Here is a 15076-nt window from a genome sequence, read left to right on the forward strand (position 1 = left end):
TGTGGCATGTACTGTGTAATTTTAAAATTTGTACTATCTGTTCTACAGCATTTTTTCATTTAATATATTACGAACATTTTGTCTACAGTGTGTATTTACATCCACAGCATATGTGTGTGTACATACATGCACATGGATGCACATATGTTGAAACACAGATTGCTGGCTGCAGAGCATTCCTTGTCCTTGGATGTGTGTGCACTTCTGTTGGGGTTCTTAAAGACAACACTCCACAGATATAACAGAAAATGAGTGACTACTTGGTCTGATTGCTTCCTGGTGCTCCTATAAGGGCCTTCCCCTGTGGCTCAATGGTAAAGAATCTGCCTGCAATGAAGATGACTCAGGTTTGATCCCTGGGTCAGGAAGATCTCCTGGAGGAGGGGTTGGCAACCCACTCCAGTATTCTCGCCTGGAGAACTGAGCCTGGCGGGCTACAGTCCATAGGGTTGCAAAGAGTCGGACACGACTGAGCAACTGAGGACACAGGCATGCGTGCTCCTGTAAGTGGAACTGCTCCATCAAAGGCTGAGCATGCTCTCAAGCCTTGCACCTAGCTGACCTGCCCTCCAGAAGGGCTGTGTCCACTAAGAGCCCCAGCAGCACGGTGAAGAGGGCTCCCTTCCACTGCCCAGCAGCACTTGAATCTGAAGTGCTTTCTCAGTTGTGATGGTCTGTGCTAACAGGTGGGGAAGGGTTCCCTGGAGAATCCTTGTCTCTGACAATCGCCTTCAGTACTCTAGGGTGCCTCCAGGATTCAGAGATCTCAGAACATTAGGAAAACTATGACCTCAGACATTGCCTAAATTTATAGACAAAGGAAAAAACAGTGACAACATCCATCCACCCCAAATCACAGTGACTTACTGGCAAAGCTCAGATGGATAACACTTTTTAAAAATAGAAGATTAGTAGCAAGGGCAAGAGGGTTGCCATGTCCATGGTCTCAGCGCCTTAGGGGACTAAGTTGGAATGATGATCTCTACTCCTTTGAGGATGTTGATAAACCATTTGGCACGTGGTGAGAGTGCTATGCTTGGCCCATTGTTGGAGGCCGTCCCCAGGCACCCATGGGCCCTGACTTCCTGAGTTAGGACTCACAACCCAGCGGACACAGAGGCAGTGAGCCAGGTGGAGACCCTCAAGGCTTGGCGCCCGACCCCCACTCCTCCCCCCGCCCCGCACCGCCCCCCGCCTCCAGCTGCCCTGCGCCTGCGCAGTCATCAACGGAAGACTGCACAGGTGGGCTCCTGCACACCTGCGTGGGCCTGCAGCACCGACACCGCAGGTACTTCAGGGCGCAGGGGCTCTCGGAGAGCGCTGCCGGCGTCTGGTCCCCGCTGGGAGGCAGGATGGAGCCTGGGGCGAAGGTAGGCCAGAGCATGATGGGGATCAGTTTGGAGTGAGGACTGGAAAGGGGCGGGTGCGAGGAGGTAGGGTCAAGGTGGGGCAGTGGGGAGGGAGGCTTCCGAATATGTCCAGGGGCAGGTAGGCCAGGGCAGGATGGGGCTGGGGATGGGGGAGTGGAGGGATGCTTCAGGGGGCCAAGATAGGAATCCCCGGCTCCTGCCGCTGCTGGAAACAGCCGCAGAGTCCTGCCTGAGCTCCAGGTTAGTCAGACAGGCCCTGAGCTAATATCAGGGGGCCTCCTGCTCCTTGTCCGAGGCGCTACACGACTTCCCTGGTCCAGAGACCCCTGTCCATTTTTTCTCCGCCCGCCAGCGACCTGTGCTCAGAGCCCCGACTTGCCTGGGTACCACACCCAGGGCGCCATCCCGGAGACATCAGAGGGGATTCCCCTGTTCTGCCACACAGCCCCTTCTGCTGCCCCCTCCCCACTCCTGCGGGGGAGTCCAGGTGGCTCGCTAGTGGTGAAGAATCCGCCTGCCAATGCAGGAGAGGTAAAAGATGTGGGTTCCATCCCTGGGTTGGGAAGTTCCCCTGGAGAAGGAAATGACAACCCACTCCAGTATTCTTGCCTGGAAATTTTCATGGACTGAGGAGCCTGGCGGGCTACAGTCCACAGGGCTGCAAAGAGCGACTCCACCTCTCTGGGGAAAGCCTGGAGGCCAAGGGAATCGATGGGAGACAGAGGGGAACCCAGGCGTTGCCTTGTCCCAGATGCAAAATGGAAAGCAGGGCTGCAGAATTAGGTAACAGGCCCCCGGTGAAGTTCAAAACCTGACCTTCATAACCTGTATTTTGGCTCCAGTGGCACCAGCTGACTAAGGAGCCCTCAATCACCGCCCCACCCCCACCAAAACCAGGGATTTTCTTGGGATTTCTTGAGTTTCTGTGTCTCTTCACCAGACAAGTAGGGGCTTCTTTTTCCTTTTTCCTTTGTAAATAGGTGACACATGCCCCTGGTTTCAAAATAAAAAAACATAGACAAGTACACAGTGACTCCCATCACCCTCTGTCGACCCTTATGTTTATACCATAAGTAAACATCATGTTTTTAGCCTCTTCTAGAACTTTCTTTAGATTCTTTTTTCCTCAGTTTGTACAAAAGAATTCTACCTAAAACAGAGATCTTTCCTTGTCAGTATATTTAAAACACTGTATATAAAACACTGTTAAAGGTCCTAGCATATTTATCCTTTAGTTTATCAGCTTTTTCCTAGGTATTAGAAAGATTAAACCCTTATTTATCTCTTCTGAAATTTGTGGTTTACCTATCCTACTTAGTATATCATCTTTTTAAAAATTATATTTAGTTTAATTTTTTCTTTTTTATGGCTTCTGTATATGAGATAGTTAGAAAGCCTTACTTCTGACAAATTTACAAAGAAATTCACCACCATTTCCTTCCAATACTTTTATATCTTTGTTTTTTTATTTTTAAATCTTATATCCATTTGGAATTTATCATGAGTGATGTGAATAAGAATCCAACTTTGTTTTAGATTTTTTAATTATTTTTCTAATAATCTGAATTTTTAAAGAGTATAATATTCAATTCCTTGTAATTTATTTTATGTAAGGCATGAGGTAGGGGCATGATTTAACCATTCTTTTTTTTTTCCAAATGGCCAACCAGGCCAAACAACATGTAATGAGAAAAAGATCTCTCTTCCCTACTCCTTTGAAATCCCAGTTTTTTCCCATTTCTCATGTGTATGACTAGGAGATTATTTTTGTAAAACAGCACTTGTTTTTTATCTGTAAGCTCTGTGTATAAATATTTGTAAAGCAATACTAAATCATTTTATCTGTAAACTTTTAATATGTTACAATATAACTGTATTCAAATTTCCAAAATTGAATTATTGGTTCTTTTTTCACTTTCATAAATGGGTTAGTTAAAGGTAGCTCTTTTTAATAAAAAATATCTCTCCTTGAAGTTTCTCTTTTGTGAAAGTCCCAGTTTTCCCCCTCACCCCACGTCTTTATTCTGAGATCTTGGTCCCTGTTTGAAGTAGAAGACTTAGTCTCCTTTCACAGGTGCTGATTATCTTCCAAGGCGTTTAGATCATTTCTTTTTCTCCTTGATCTGCTGCTGCTGCTGCTAAGTCGCTTCAGTCGTGTCTGACTCTGTGCGACCCCATAGACGACAGCCCACCAGGCTCCCCCATCCCTGGGATTCTCCAGGCAAGAACACTGGAGTGGGCTGTCATTTCCTTCTCCAATGCATGAAAGTGAAAAGTGAAAGAGAAGTCGCTCAGTCGTGTCAGACTCTTAGCAACCCCATGGACTGCAGCCTACCAGGCTCCTCCGCCCATGGGATTTTCGAGGCAAGAGGACTGGAGTGGGGTGCCATTGCCTTCTCCTTGATCTAGCAGGGGCTAAAAAAAGAAAAGTGAATTATCACTACTTCATTTCTCTTTCTCCTTATTTCTCGAATTTTGCTCTATGAATGTTGATGCTATACTATCTGGTGCAAAGATAATTATAATAGAAAAGTTTTCACTTTTATTTTTTATTACACTGTATTTTTGTGGTCTTGATATATTAATGTATTTCTGCTATGAATTCGGCCTTTTCTGATATAAATAGTGAAGTCCCTCCATTGTTTCATCCTACTTTGAAACTTTCTTGAGCTTCTGATCTTTAGTGCATCCTACTGTATACAGTGTGAAGTTGGATTTGTGTTCTAATTCAATCTGAGAGTCATTGAATAGGTGAGTTTATCCTAGATGTGGCAGCTGTTTGAACTTGACTCCACCAAACAAGATAGATAGTGAACATCGTTTCATTTATTTACCATCATTGGACATTATAGAAATTCAAATGAAGACTACTATGCAAATTAGATACCACTACTCATATATTAGAAAGACTGAAATTTAAAAAAAAAATTAAAAACAGACAATACCAAATGTTGGTGAGGATATGCAGGAACCAGAATCCTCCCGTGCTGTCAGTGGGATGGAAGACAGTTGGGCAATTTCTGATGCCAACTCAATTCTCTGGAGTAAATCCTATCTTTCAGGTCAATAAGAGTTGCTGCTGCTGCTTGGTGAGTTAAGTCATGACTGACTCTGTTATCCCATGGACTGAGCCCACCAGGCTCCTCTGTCCATGGGATTCTCCAGGCAAGAATACCGGAGTTTATTGCCACTTCCTTCTCCACAGAATCTTCCTGACCCAGTGATGAAACCCAGGTCTCCTGCTTGGCAGGCAGATTCTTTGCCACAGAACCACCTGGGAAGCCCTAGTTAGAGTTAACAGCGATCTATTTCCAAGGGTTTTTGCTAAAGGAAACAGGATTCAAAAGGACCCCAAGGGCTGCACAGTTGACCGTGTGTGATTGCGATTAGCTCATCCTCCCAAGCGGAGGGAGCACTTTCTCCCTGCTTTCTGGCCCAGCTTGAGGCATCTTGATGGGTGTAACCAGGCATCCCCAAATGTGGGCATCACCAGCTCTGGTCCACAGCTCAGCCCTGCTGCTTACCTGCTTCCAGTCACTCACCCCACCTGAACTTGACTTCCCCTCAGTTCCTGGGTGATGATTACACCCACCTCGATTTTGAAAGTTCCAACACACTCCATGAATTAAATGTTTCCATAGGAAACCCTCTCTAGACTGTACTTTCAGCACCTCTGATGGTTTAATCAAGGGTTTATTTTGGAAGAAGAAAAGTGGCCATGATGAAATCACTACCACCTATCAATATGTTTGGGATTGGGATATTATCAAGATTTTTGAGAAAACATCCTACCCCACTCTAAGCACCCATGCCCACCCAGTGTGATTGCATTTACATACAAAAAAACAGCAATTTTGCTTTTTCATACTGAATTTCAAGGTTAAGATGATTTCATTGACATTTCAAACTTTTTTTCTTAAAGAAACATTATCTAAAAGTCATCTGTTTTTCAGTCTTATCCTTAAAAAAAGAAAAATCTTTTTGATGGACGCTTAACATTTTAACCAAAAAAAAAGAGAAAACTAGTAAAACGGCAGACAGAGTACAAGGGTGGTCTTGTCCTAGGCCGGGCTTCAGCTTAGTGCTAGAGGCTCCCCTCACTGGGGAAGAACTGGAGGGCCTGCCTCATGGTGGTCACACCTCAGGAAAGTTCCCCGGGGGCTTGGTGTCCAGCCCAAGGCTCCCTCTGGCTGTGACTGACCTTCTGGGACACTGACCTCTGTGTTTTGTTTTGACAGGCTTCTGGGTTGAGCTCCCCTGAGGATGAGAGCTTTTCTTCCGTGACCAGACGGTCATCCCTGAGGTGGGCCCTGAAGCACAGCACCCCAGCTGGAGCTGCCCTCAGCTGGCACTCAGGGTTACAGGGTGATGTCCCCAGCCACCAGGAAAGGGGCCCTGCAGGCAGGTCCCCACGACCTGCACGGTCCTCCTGGGACCTCCTGTCATCCCCAGGAGGGGTCAGCCTCATGGCCTCCTTCAGAAAGAGGCGGCTTTCTACCATCGAGGCCTCTGAAGTGTCCAGTAAGCAGCTTGGATCCAACTCAGACCCCTTTGCTTTTGAGGAAGACCCGCCCGTGCCAGCCTCAGTCACCCAGCAGCAGCAGCAGGGCAAGTCCCCACCAGCAAGGAGATCGCCACCAAACTTGGGATTGCCTGGGATCCCGGACACCGCCAGGAGGAGGCCTCGGGACCTAAAGAGGCTGGCTGCTGTGGTAGGACGCAACCCGACCCCAGCCCATTCCCCAGAGCTTGGAGTCCCTGCCCAAGGCCCCCCCTGGAAGGCAGCCTGGTGACAGTTGAGTAAATGCTGCTCTTTCCTCACTGATGGGTCATGTCCTGGGCATCATGAGGTCACCAGGACTGAAGGAGACCATCCAGCCCAGGGCCCTGCCTGTACCCACCCTTCCCTGACTCTGAGGGGTCCCCGTGACCCCACAAGAAGGACTTTCACTTGTAGTGCCTCCCACATTTCCCATGCACTCCTTGAACTCCATAGCACACCTATCAGCCTGCCCTGGGGCTGGGGGGGGATGGAGTGGAGTCCCTGGAAAGCCACACTCTCTGTCCTCCTCTGAGCTGTGACTTGTCCTCTGAGATCCAGCCCTCACACCACACACTACCAGATCAGGCTAAGCCATCTGAACTTTGCCCACTGTGTTTCTACGTGCCTGTACCTTGTTCAGCAGCCTGAGTCATCCCACCCCCATCCCACTGTCCTACGGGCCCTTCCTCCTTTACCTGCCCTCAGCCGCCCTAGAAGAGCCCCTAGAAGACACAGCAGGAAAATGGCCTGTCTAGACAGCCTCACACACTCATTTGCAAGTGCCCACCCCACCCCTCACACTCTCTGCCCATGCCTGGCGGATCCCTCCTTGTTCCTGTCTCCTCCCCCGCAACCCCTCTCTGCCCTTGTCAGACCCAGATCCTGGGGTCCTAGCTCCCTCCATTCTCTCACGTACCTGCTTGTCCTCACACTGGGCTCAGTCCCCTGGGGTCTGACTGGCTCCATCATGAGGTCATAGTGCCTGGCATGCAAAGGCTGGCCAGGCTGGCTATCACTTGTGAGTCCTGCATGGTGCCCAAGAGTAGGCCCATGTGAGGGCCTTGCAGTCCTGGATAGGCACCTGCTTTTCCTACCCAGCTTGTCTCTGGCAAAGATCAGTGTTCTTACAAGGTAGACCTCAGAGATGCCTTTCTGTTAACAGACAGAGCGAGTGAGGCAGTGGGAAATCCACCTGCTTCAGAACATCGAGGAGGCCACCCAGCATGAACTCACCATCGAGGACGACTGAGTGCTCAGCCCTGGGCCCAGGATGCAGTTGTGCTCAGGAGCTCCTGCCATGGCCTGACTTACTTATCTGTCCGTCCAACCATCTGTATGTCTGTAGACCTTCCTCAGGACTTGCCCTGGGTCTGACCTTGCTCTCCATTGTGCCTCTGGATGGGGTGGCAGGAACTGGCTGATGATCTTGTTCCTCAGATTCCAAACATGGGGTCTTCATCTCCAGCAGAGATGAAGGGATGTAGTGGGGGCGGGGCAGGTGTGGACAGGGGAGATGGATGCCCCAGGGCCACCCTGGAGTACCCGGAGACGAGATACATCTTCCCACCCACCCTGCCTCCTTCCCCAGCACAGCCAGGTGAGTCTGAGATACTAGGATGACACAGTGTAGGGAACAGGACCAAGTTTAAGGTAAAGACCAGGTTGCTAGGCAGCCCACCCGGTGGACAAGCCTTCACACCTAGCAGGCTTTGAACACCATTCCAGGAAAGGCCAGAGCAGTGGCTCTCATTTGGAAGATATTCTGACAGTTTGCGGGCACTGGTTTGTTTAGTGTTGTTGGGAGAGGAATTTAACCCCCTCTAGTAGCAGAGGTCTTCTCCTGTCCTTTTCTAGAGCTGAGCTCTCTGCCTCATTGCTTAGGATAAGGATCCCACCAAAGGGCTGGAGGTATCTATGACCCTCATGCTGTAAGGAAAATGAAGCAGGGTTCCAGGGGCACTTTGATCAACACAAACCTCACATTAGCCTCCCAGGTCCAGATGTCTCTGAGACTTGTCTGTTAGTGGACACATTGTGGTTACCAACATAGAGCTAGTTTTATTCTTGCAAATGCTTTCACGCCCCACTTACCTTAAAAAAATGTTTATTTTCTGCCTTCTAAAAAACAAAGATTGCTTATGTTTTCAGTACCATCCTGCACACATCCAGGCCCTCCTCCAGGCCAGTCCTAGGAGACCTGGCTCTTCTCAGGGACACAGATAAAGCCTATTGCTAGAGCAGACTCCAACAGGGCACCCTAAACAGAGTCTCAGGCTGGCCGGACATGACAGGAGACAGGACATGGCAGGTTCCAGGGGCAGGCACAGTCAAGGATGGCCTGAGAGAAAGAGGAAAGGCTTACTCTGGAGCTGCTGGGTGGGTGGAGGGCATTCCAGCTCAGGACGTTGATTCCTGGAGAAGCCTCCATTTTATGCAGAGGTTTTGAATAAAGAAGGAACAATGGAATATTCCTCATGAAGTATTAGATGCAGTTGGGGGCTGCAAGGATGAAACAGTTACTTCAAATGTGATTTGTGGGTGTTCATTTATATGTGGTAAGAACGAACTTACTGTGTAGCGCATTTAAACATTTAAGTTTTGTGAGCTAGTTCTTCCTTTATATGGCTATTCGATGTGTTCACCTTTTCCTTTTTTATAGCAATTATCAGATTATAGAAATAAGTTTATACTTTTGTAAAAATGTAAGAAGCAGAAAAACTGACTTTAATCAAATAACATGGAGATAAACACTGCAATGTAATTCTGCCCACCTTTATTATTAAAAATAAACTGTTTTCATGAGAACTGTTTCCAAAGCCTGTGTCTGATGCAAAGTGATTCTGATGTGTAACCAAATGACTTTTATCTCTCTTCATCCTTTGAAAAATTCCTATTGAGAATGAGTCCAGGAAGGAAGGAAAAATAATGCAGGGACTGTGGGAAAACTTGTTTTTGAAAGATTGGGAATTACAGGTACTCGGGAGAAAGTTTTACCCATGAGATAAATTCCTAGATATTTTACATTGAGTTTTCTCTTGTTGACTGAAAAAAAGCACAACCTAAAAGTTGACAATTGTTTTATTCTGCAGATTTACTGAGAACTTAAGCCCACTATACAGCCTCTCCAATCACTCGGAGAGACTGTTTCGAAGAGGTAAAGGAGGAGCCAGAATATATTTGAGTCTAGGGGTGGCAAGGGGGAAGCGTGGTCGAACATAAGATTACTGCTAATTAAAGAAACAGACATCTCAAAGCTTTTAGTGCTTTTCTACATATGAGAGATGCAAGAGTCTGGACTCATTGAAGTCATTCCTTTGATCTGCACCTTAGGTAACAAAATCATTTGTTTACTGAAATGGCAGGCGACATTCTTAGTCCACACTCTCAAGTATTAAGAAAACAGATTCTTGACTCCTCTGGTGGTCCGGAGGTTAAGACTCTGTGCTCCAAATGCAGGGGGAGTGAGTTTGATTCCCGGTCGAGGAACTAAGATCTCACATGCTACACAGTGTGGCCAAAAACTAGATTAAAAAAAAAAGTTGTTTTAAGCCAGGGACTTCCTTGGTGGTCCAGTGGTTAAGATCCGAGCTCCCAATGTAGGGAGCACTGGTTTGATCCCTGGTTGGGGAACTAAGATCCCACATGTCATGCAGTTTGACAAAAAAAAAAAAAAAATTCTTATATTTATACAATTGGAATATATGTAAGTATCTGGAGGCCCGCTCCTTAAAATGTTTATTTTTTTCCATATATTTACTTTTTATTGAATTTGTTAATGACACATAGTTTTTGCACTGCCAAACCATGCCTGAGAATTCAAAGAAAATGTTTAAAGTGCAATTCTTGTGACTATTTCACAAATAAAACACAGTGTGAGCATGTTCCGTCCACAGGAGGGCGCTGGTGGGAAGCAGACTGAAGAAGTTCCTTCTTCACACAAGCCAGTGCTGGCCAGTCTGCTGCCCGAGGGCAGTGAGGTGCGTCAGAGGGGAGGCCCTCTGACCTCCAGCAGTCAGCTGTGTCCTCAAGAAGGGCTGTCCCTGGAGACGCTGGGAATGAACTGGAGGGGATATTCTCAGACCAAGGCACTCAGGACAATGGGTGCTGCCACTCAGGTGGCATAATGAGAAGCTGCAAGATCTCGAAATGAATGATTGTCTGTGGGCAAAATGACAAACCTCTAATAATAGCCCCTGGGAATTACGCTAATCATAGTCGTTTAGAGGCCAGCATGGGTGTGACTTAGACCAGCACTGGATTTCCTTAATTCTTGTTTTGTTTGCAAACCCATATGTCCTGCAGAAAATACAATTTTAAAATATATGAGCAAAGGAAATACATGCTGTTTCCTGGTGCAGTTTCTATTTAAAATGAGAAGTTATCTCAAATATTTATTTAAATAATAAATTTTTCCCTAAAATCCTATTTATACACAATGTGTGCATTTGATGTCCACACACCCCAAGCATTCCCCCTTTTCATCAAGCATGGTTCAGAAAATTGCTCTGTGGAGACTGAATTTGTTGTATGAACACGCCCACCTCATGTGTTCCAATTTCCCTATTGCTGAATGTTTGGTTTGTATATTAGTGTACCTTACTTTCTGTTGTGTTTTAGTTTTCTATGACTTCACAACAAATGACCACAAACTTAGCAGCTCCATCCACCTATTGGCTCAGTTCTGGTGGCTCAGTTGGGCCTCTGCCTGGGATCACTCCAGGTGAGATCAAAGCAGGCTCTCACCTGGAATACCTGGGCAAGAACAGAGCCCAGTTCCCTGTGGTCATGGACTCAAGGTCCTCTTTCCTCGCTTGCTGTGGGCCAGGTGCTGCTTTTACATCCCCAAGGCCACGTGCATTTACCAACCAAAGAAAGTTCCCTGCTTTTAAGGGCCTTCATGAGGTCTGGTGTGCCTGGTGATATAAGCAATCGCACAGCTGGAGGTGGGGGTTATATCTCATCCCAGTCACAGGTCTGGAGATTAGAAGGCATGGAGTCTTTGGTGGGGGGCAGCTTTAGAATTCTGTCCACCAATGTGTTCCCAAGTTTTCATCATTAAAAATAACACTGTGATGACAACTTTGGTACAAAATGCTTTGTGCCCATGTCTACTGATTTTGTTAGGTAGAACCCTAGAAGTTATTTTACTGGATTTAAGAATGTTAGCACTTTGTGGTCTGTTACAAATTCCCAAGAGCAGTGCCCAAGCAGGAGTTCACTGTGGTTTTGCTAGTGTTAAAAAATCTAATAGGAACTTCCCTGATGGTTCAGTGCTTCAGAATCCACCTCGCAATGAGAGGACATGGGTTCAATCCCTGACCAGGGAACTAAGAACCACATGCCACAGAGCAAGTAAGCCTGCATACACTGCAGTGAAAGATCCCTCGTGTTACAACAGAGACCCAGCACAGCCAAATAAATACTTTTTAATCTTTTAAGACATTTACCAAATTGAAAGGTGATAGGAAAATTGTTTTCTATTTTCATTTCTTTCATTGGTATAGTTCTGTTAAGCATATTTCCTTATGTTTTCTAGTCAGCTGGATTTTTTCTCTGAGAAGTCTGTAAATGTCCTTTTTTCTACTTGGGGGATATTGTGCTTCTCAGAATAATTTTAAAAATCTCTTTCCGATGAGTTGATTTTATCTGAAAGACACTATCAGAGAAAAGCTATACATAATAAGTGATGGTTAATTTTACGTGTAAACTTTGCTGGGCTATGGTGCCCAGTTGTTCGGTCAAACATCAATCTAGATGTCACTGTGAAGGTTTGTTTTTTTTTTTTTAGATGAAATTAACATTTATGTCAGTCGATTTTTGAGTAAAGCAGATGACCTTCCATATATGGGTGGTCCTCATCCAATCAGTTGAAAGCCTTAAGAGAAAAGACTTGGGTCCCATGAAGAGGGGATTCTACCTCCAGATGTCTTCAGACTCAAGCTGCAGCCTCCACTCTTCCCTGGATTTCCAGCCTGCTGACCTGCCCTGCAGAATCTGGACTTGCCAGTCTCTACATCCTTGCAAACCAATTCCTTAAAATACATTTCTTTCTTCCCCTCTTTCCTTCTTACCCTCCCTCCCTTCCTCTCCCTCCTCCCCCCACCAACCCCAACCCCTGGACCACACACACACACACACACACACACACTTGGTTTAATTTCTCTGGGAACCCTAAGACAGCATAAAGGAAAAACAATTTGACTGACAGATTTCTCAGCAGCAGTCACAGAAGTCATCCCTCACTATAAACTAAATTTGAATGGGATATTTCAGAGAAAATAACTGTCAACCGATAGCTGTGTCTTCAGATTTTTTTTTAACCTTTTGAGAAAGGAGATGAAGAGATTTACAGATGAACATAAGGTTAATTTATCACTGAGGGCTGAGGTAAATGATCTCCTAAAAGATGAAAGAAATACTGTTCCATCAGGATAGTCTGAGATGCAAGAACTGGTGAAAAGTGGGGAGTACAAGTGAAATTTTCTAAATTATCAAAGTGAAATACAAGCATATGTCATTTTATTGTGCTCCACATCATTGCATTTTACAGATCACACCTTTCCTACAAATTGAAGATTTGTGGCAACCCTGCAATGAGTAAGTCCATCAGAGGCATTTTTCTAACATTTACTGACTTCGTTTTGGTAATTGATCTGTGATCAGTGATCTTTACTACTACTACGACTTGCTAAATTCTCAAATAACAGCATTTTTTAGCAATATTTTTAAATTTTTATTTCTTTTAATATATATTTATTTGACTGTGCTCTTAGTTGCGGCACACCAGAATCTTTAGTTTTGGCATACAAACTTAGTTGCAGAATGCAAACTCTTAATTCTCTGACTAGAGATCGAATCCAGGCCCCCTGCATTGGGAGCATGAAGTCTTAGCCACTATATCAACAGGGAAGTTCCAATAAAGTATTTTTTAATTAATGTAGTGCATTTTTAGACATAATGCTTTTGTACACTTACCAGACTATAGAATAGTGTAAATATAACTTTTTTGTGTGCCAAAAAACATAACTAGGAGGCCAAAAATATTGTGCAACTTTGTTGTAATATTCACTTTACTGTGGTAATCTGAAACAAAACTTGTAATATCTCCAAAAGGTATCTTTTTGTGAAATTTTAAAAAGCACAGGACTAAAATAATAGCTAATAAGAGCGTGTTGTTAGGGTGGGGCAATGATGACAGTTCAAGTATCTATTTTTCAGTGACAACATCATCTTGTTTTTACCTTTTGACCCTGAATTATTCAGAAGTGAATGCATTGCTGCTTCAATGAAAACACGTTTTCTTTTCCCACTTGCCATTTTTCTTACTTTGTTTTCATGTTTATCAGAGCACCCAAAACATTCATTCTCTTTCTTATCAATAATTCTACTTTTTACAAATCATCCTCAAAGGCAGGGCAGAATAAGGCTGACTGGCATCTATCACTTGGAAGAGCATGCAACAGGAAATAAGATTCCAGCCAAGCAAAAGGCTCTCAGTTGCTTTATTCTTCCATTTGACTGTTGGGTTAACTTTACCAATTATATTCTCCAGTGTTTAGAGGAGATGAGAATAGAGGCAAAACATCATAGCCATCTTGGCACTCAGCATTGTTTATTGAGTGCAGGATAATGTAGCAATTAATACTGTGAATAATGAAATTTTCTTTTCCCTCTGGCAGTCTTAATACTCTGGGCTTCCCAGGTGGCACAGTGGTAAAGAATTCACCTGCTAATGCAGGAGACTTAAGAGATGTGGGTTTGATCCCTGGGTCGGGAAGATCCCCTGGAGAAGGAAATGGCAACCCACTCCCGTATTCTTACCTGCAGAATTCCATGGACAGAAGAGCCTGGCAGGCTACAGTCCATGGGGTTACAAACAGTCAGACATGACTGAGCAACTGAGAACACATGCACATCTTAATACTTACAGTAAAGTGAATCGATAAAAAGGGAAATGAAACAAGACTAGGGAAATTGAGAAGCAAGATTGTTCAAGTTCAAAGATAGCATAAACAAAATAAATGGGTTGAATTCCCTGGTTAGAAGACAGAGTCTCACATTGAATTTTTTTAATCAAGTCATGTGATACTTTGAAGATAGTGACGACCTTTGAGAAAGGTGGGAGGCATGGGGAGCTTTGGAGGCTAAGATGTTCTAACTATTGAAGCGCGTGCTGGGTACGGGGTGGTTTACATACTGAACACTGAGGGTCTAGGTGCCCCCCTAGAGTTCATGGATGCAGCCAGGCCCAGAGCCCCAGGAGAAGATGGAGCATCACCTCAAAGAAAAACACTGAGGCACACCATTAACACTCAGCCTGTCCCACAGGAGATGAACCCCACTCCTATATGCAGAGCTTTTAAGATGATGGCAAATACTCATTTCAAATGACAAAGAGATACTGAAGTACATAAAGAGCACAAGAAACAGGTTATGAAGGCAGAAGAAAACATCAGAGAACCTAAAGTTTGTCTTCAGGGAATAATGATGAAATAATACGATGCCACACAAAGACATACCCAGCTGATAAAAGATGCCTCAGAAATTTAAAATTTAACAGAATTAATTGCATAACAGCATTAGAAGATGAAGCTGAGGAATTCTCCCATAAAGAGTCCAAAAATGCAAACTGAGGAAAAATAAGATTAGAGGAACAACATCACCTATCCAATTTCCAAATACTAGGAGATTAGGAAAGTGAAGACAGAGAAACGGAGAGGAGTTACTTATCAATAGAATCATTCAAGAGTATTTCCCAAAAAGGGAGGATGTGTTTTCCATATTAAAAGGCACGGGCATGCAGTGTACAGCATACAGCGGGGTAAGCCTCATCCATTCACACAGCACAGAAATTTTCAGCACACTGGACAGAGACCTGACCCAAGAAACCTCCTGAGAGGAAAACCCTCCTACAAAGTTTCCCACTGAGGATCCTAGGGGTCCCACTTCTCCAGGGCTCGCTGGGAACCAGGAGGTGGCAGTTAATGTCCTCAGAATTCTCAGGGAACTGACTTCCAGTCTAGCATTCCAGCCCCCAGACCCAGAAGAAGGGCTGCCTTCTGCACACCACCACCCAAAGCTGTGATCTGGACCCACCGAATAAGTGAAAGGGGAACATGTGGTTTGCTTTTCTTGAGCACTGAGTCATATTGGTTTGCCTGTT

General features: G+C 45.1%; 1 protein-coding gene across 1 annotated transcript; it reads left to right on the forward strand.

Moving 5' to 3' along the window:
* The first annotated feature begins 491 nt into the window (after positions 1-491).
* LOC102414190 (coiled-coil domain-containing protein 201) lies at positions 492-8718 on the forward strand. The gene is made up of 4 exons (XM_044946776.2): positions 492-503; positions 1095-1370; positions 5609-6082; positions 7076-8718. Exons 1-4 carry the CDS (start codon positions 492-494, stop codon positions 7160-7162), a joined length of 849 nt encoding a protein of 282 aa, XP_044802711.2. The 3' UTR covers positions 7163-8718.
* Positions 8719-15076: the final 6358 nt, after the last annotated feature.

This window comes from Bubalus bubalis, chromosome 8 (genome assembly GCF_019923935.1).
Source record: "Bubalus bubalis isolate 160015118507 breed Murrah chromosome 8, NDDB_SH_1, whole genome shotgun sequence".
NCBI classification, from domain to species: domain Eukaryota; kingdom Metazoa; phylum Chordata; class Mammalia; order Artiodactyla; family Bovidae; genus Bubalus; species Bubalus bubalis.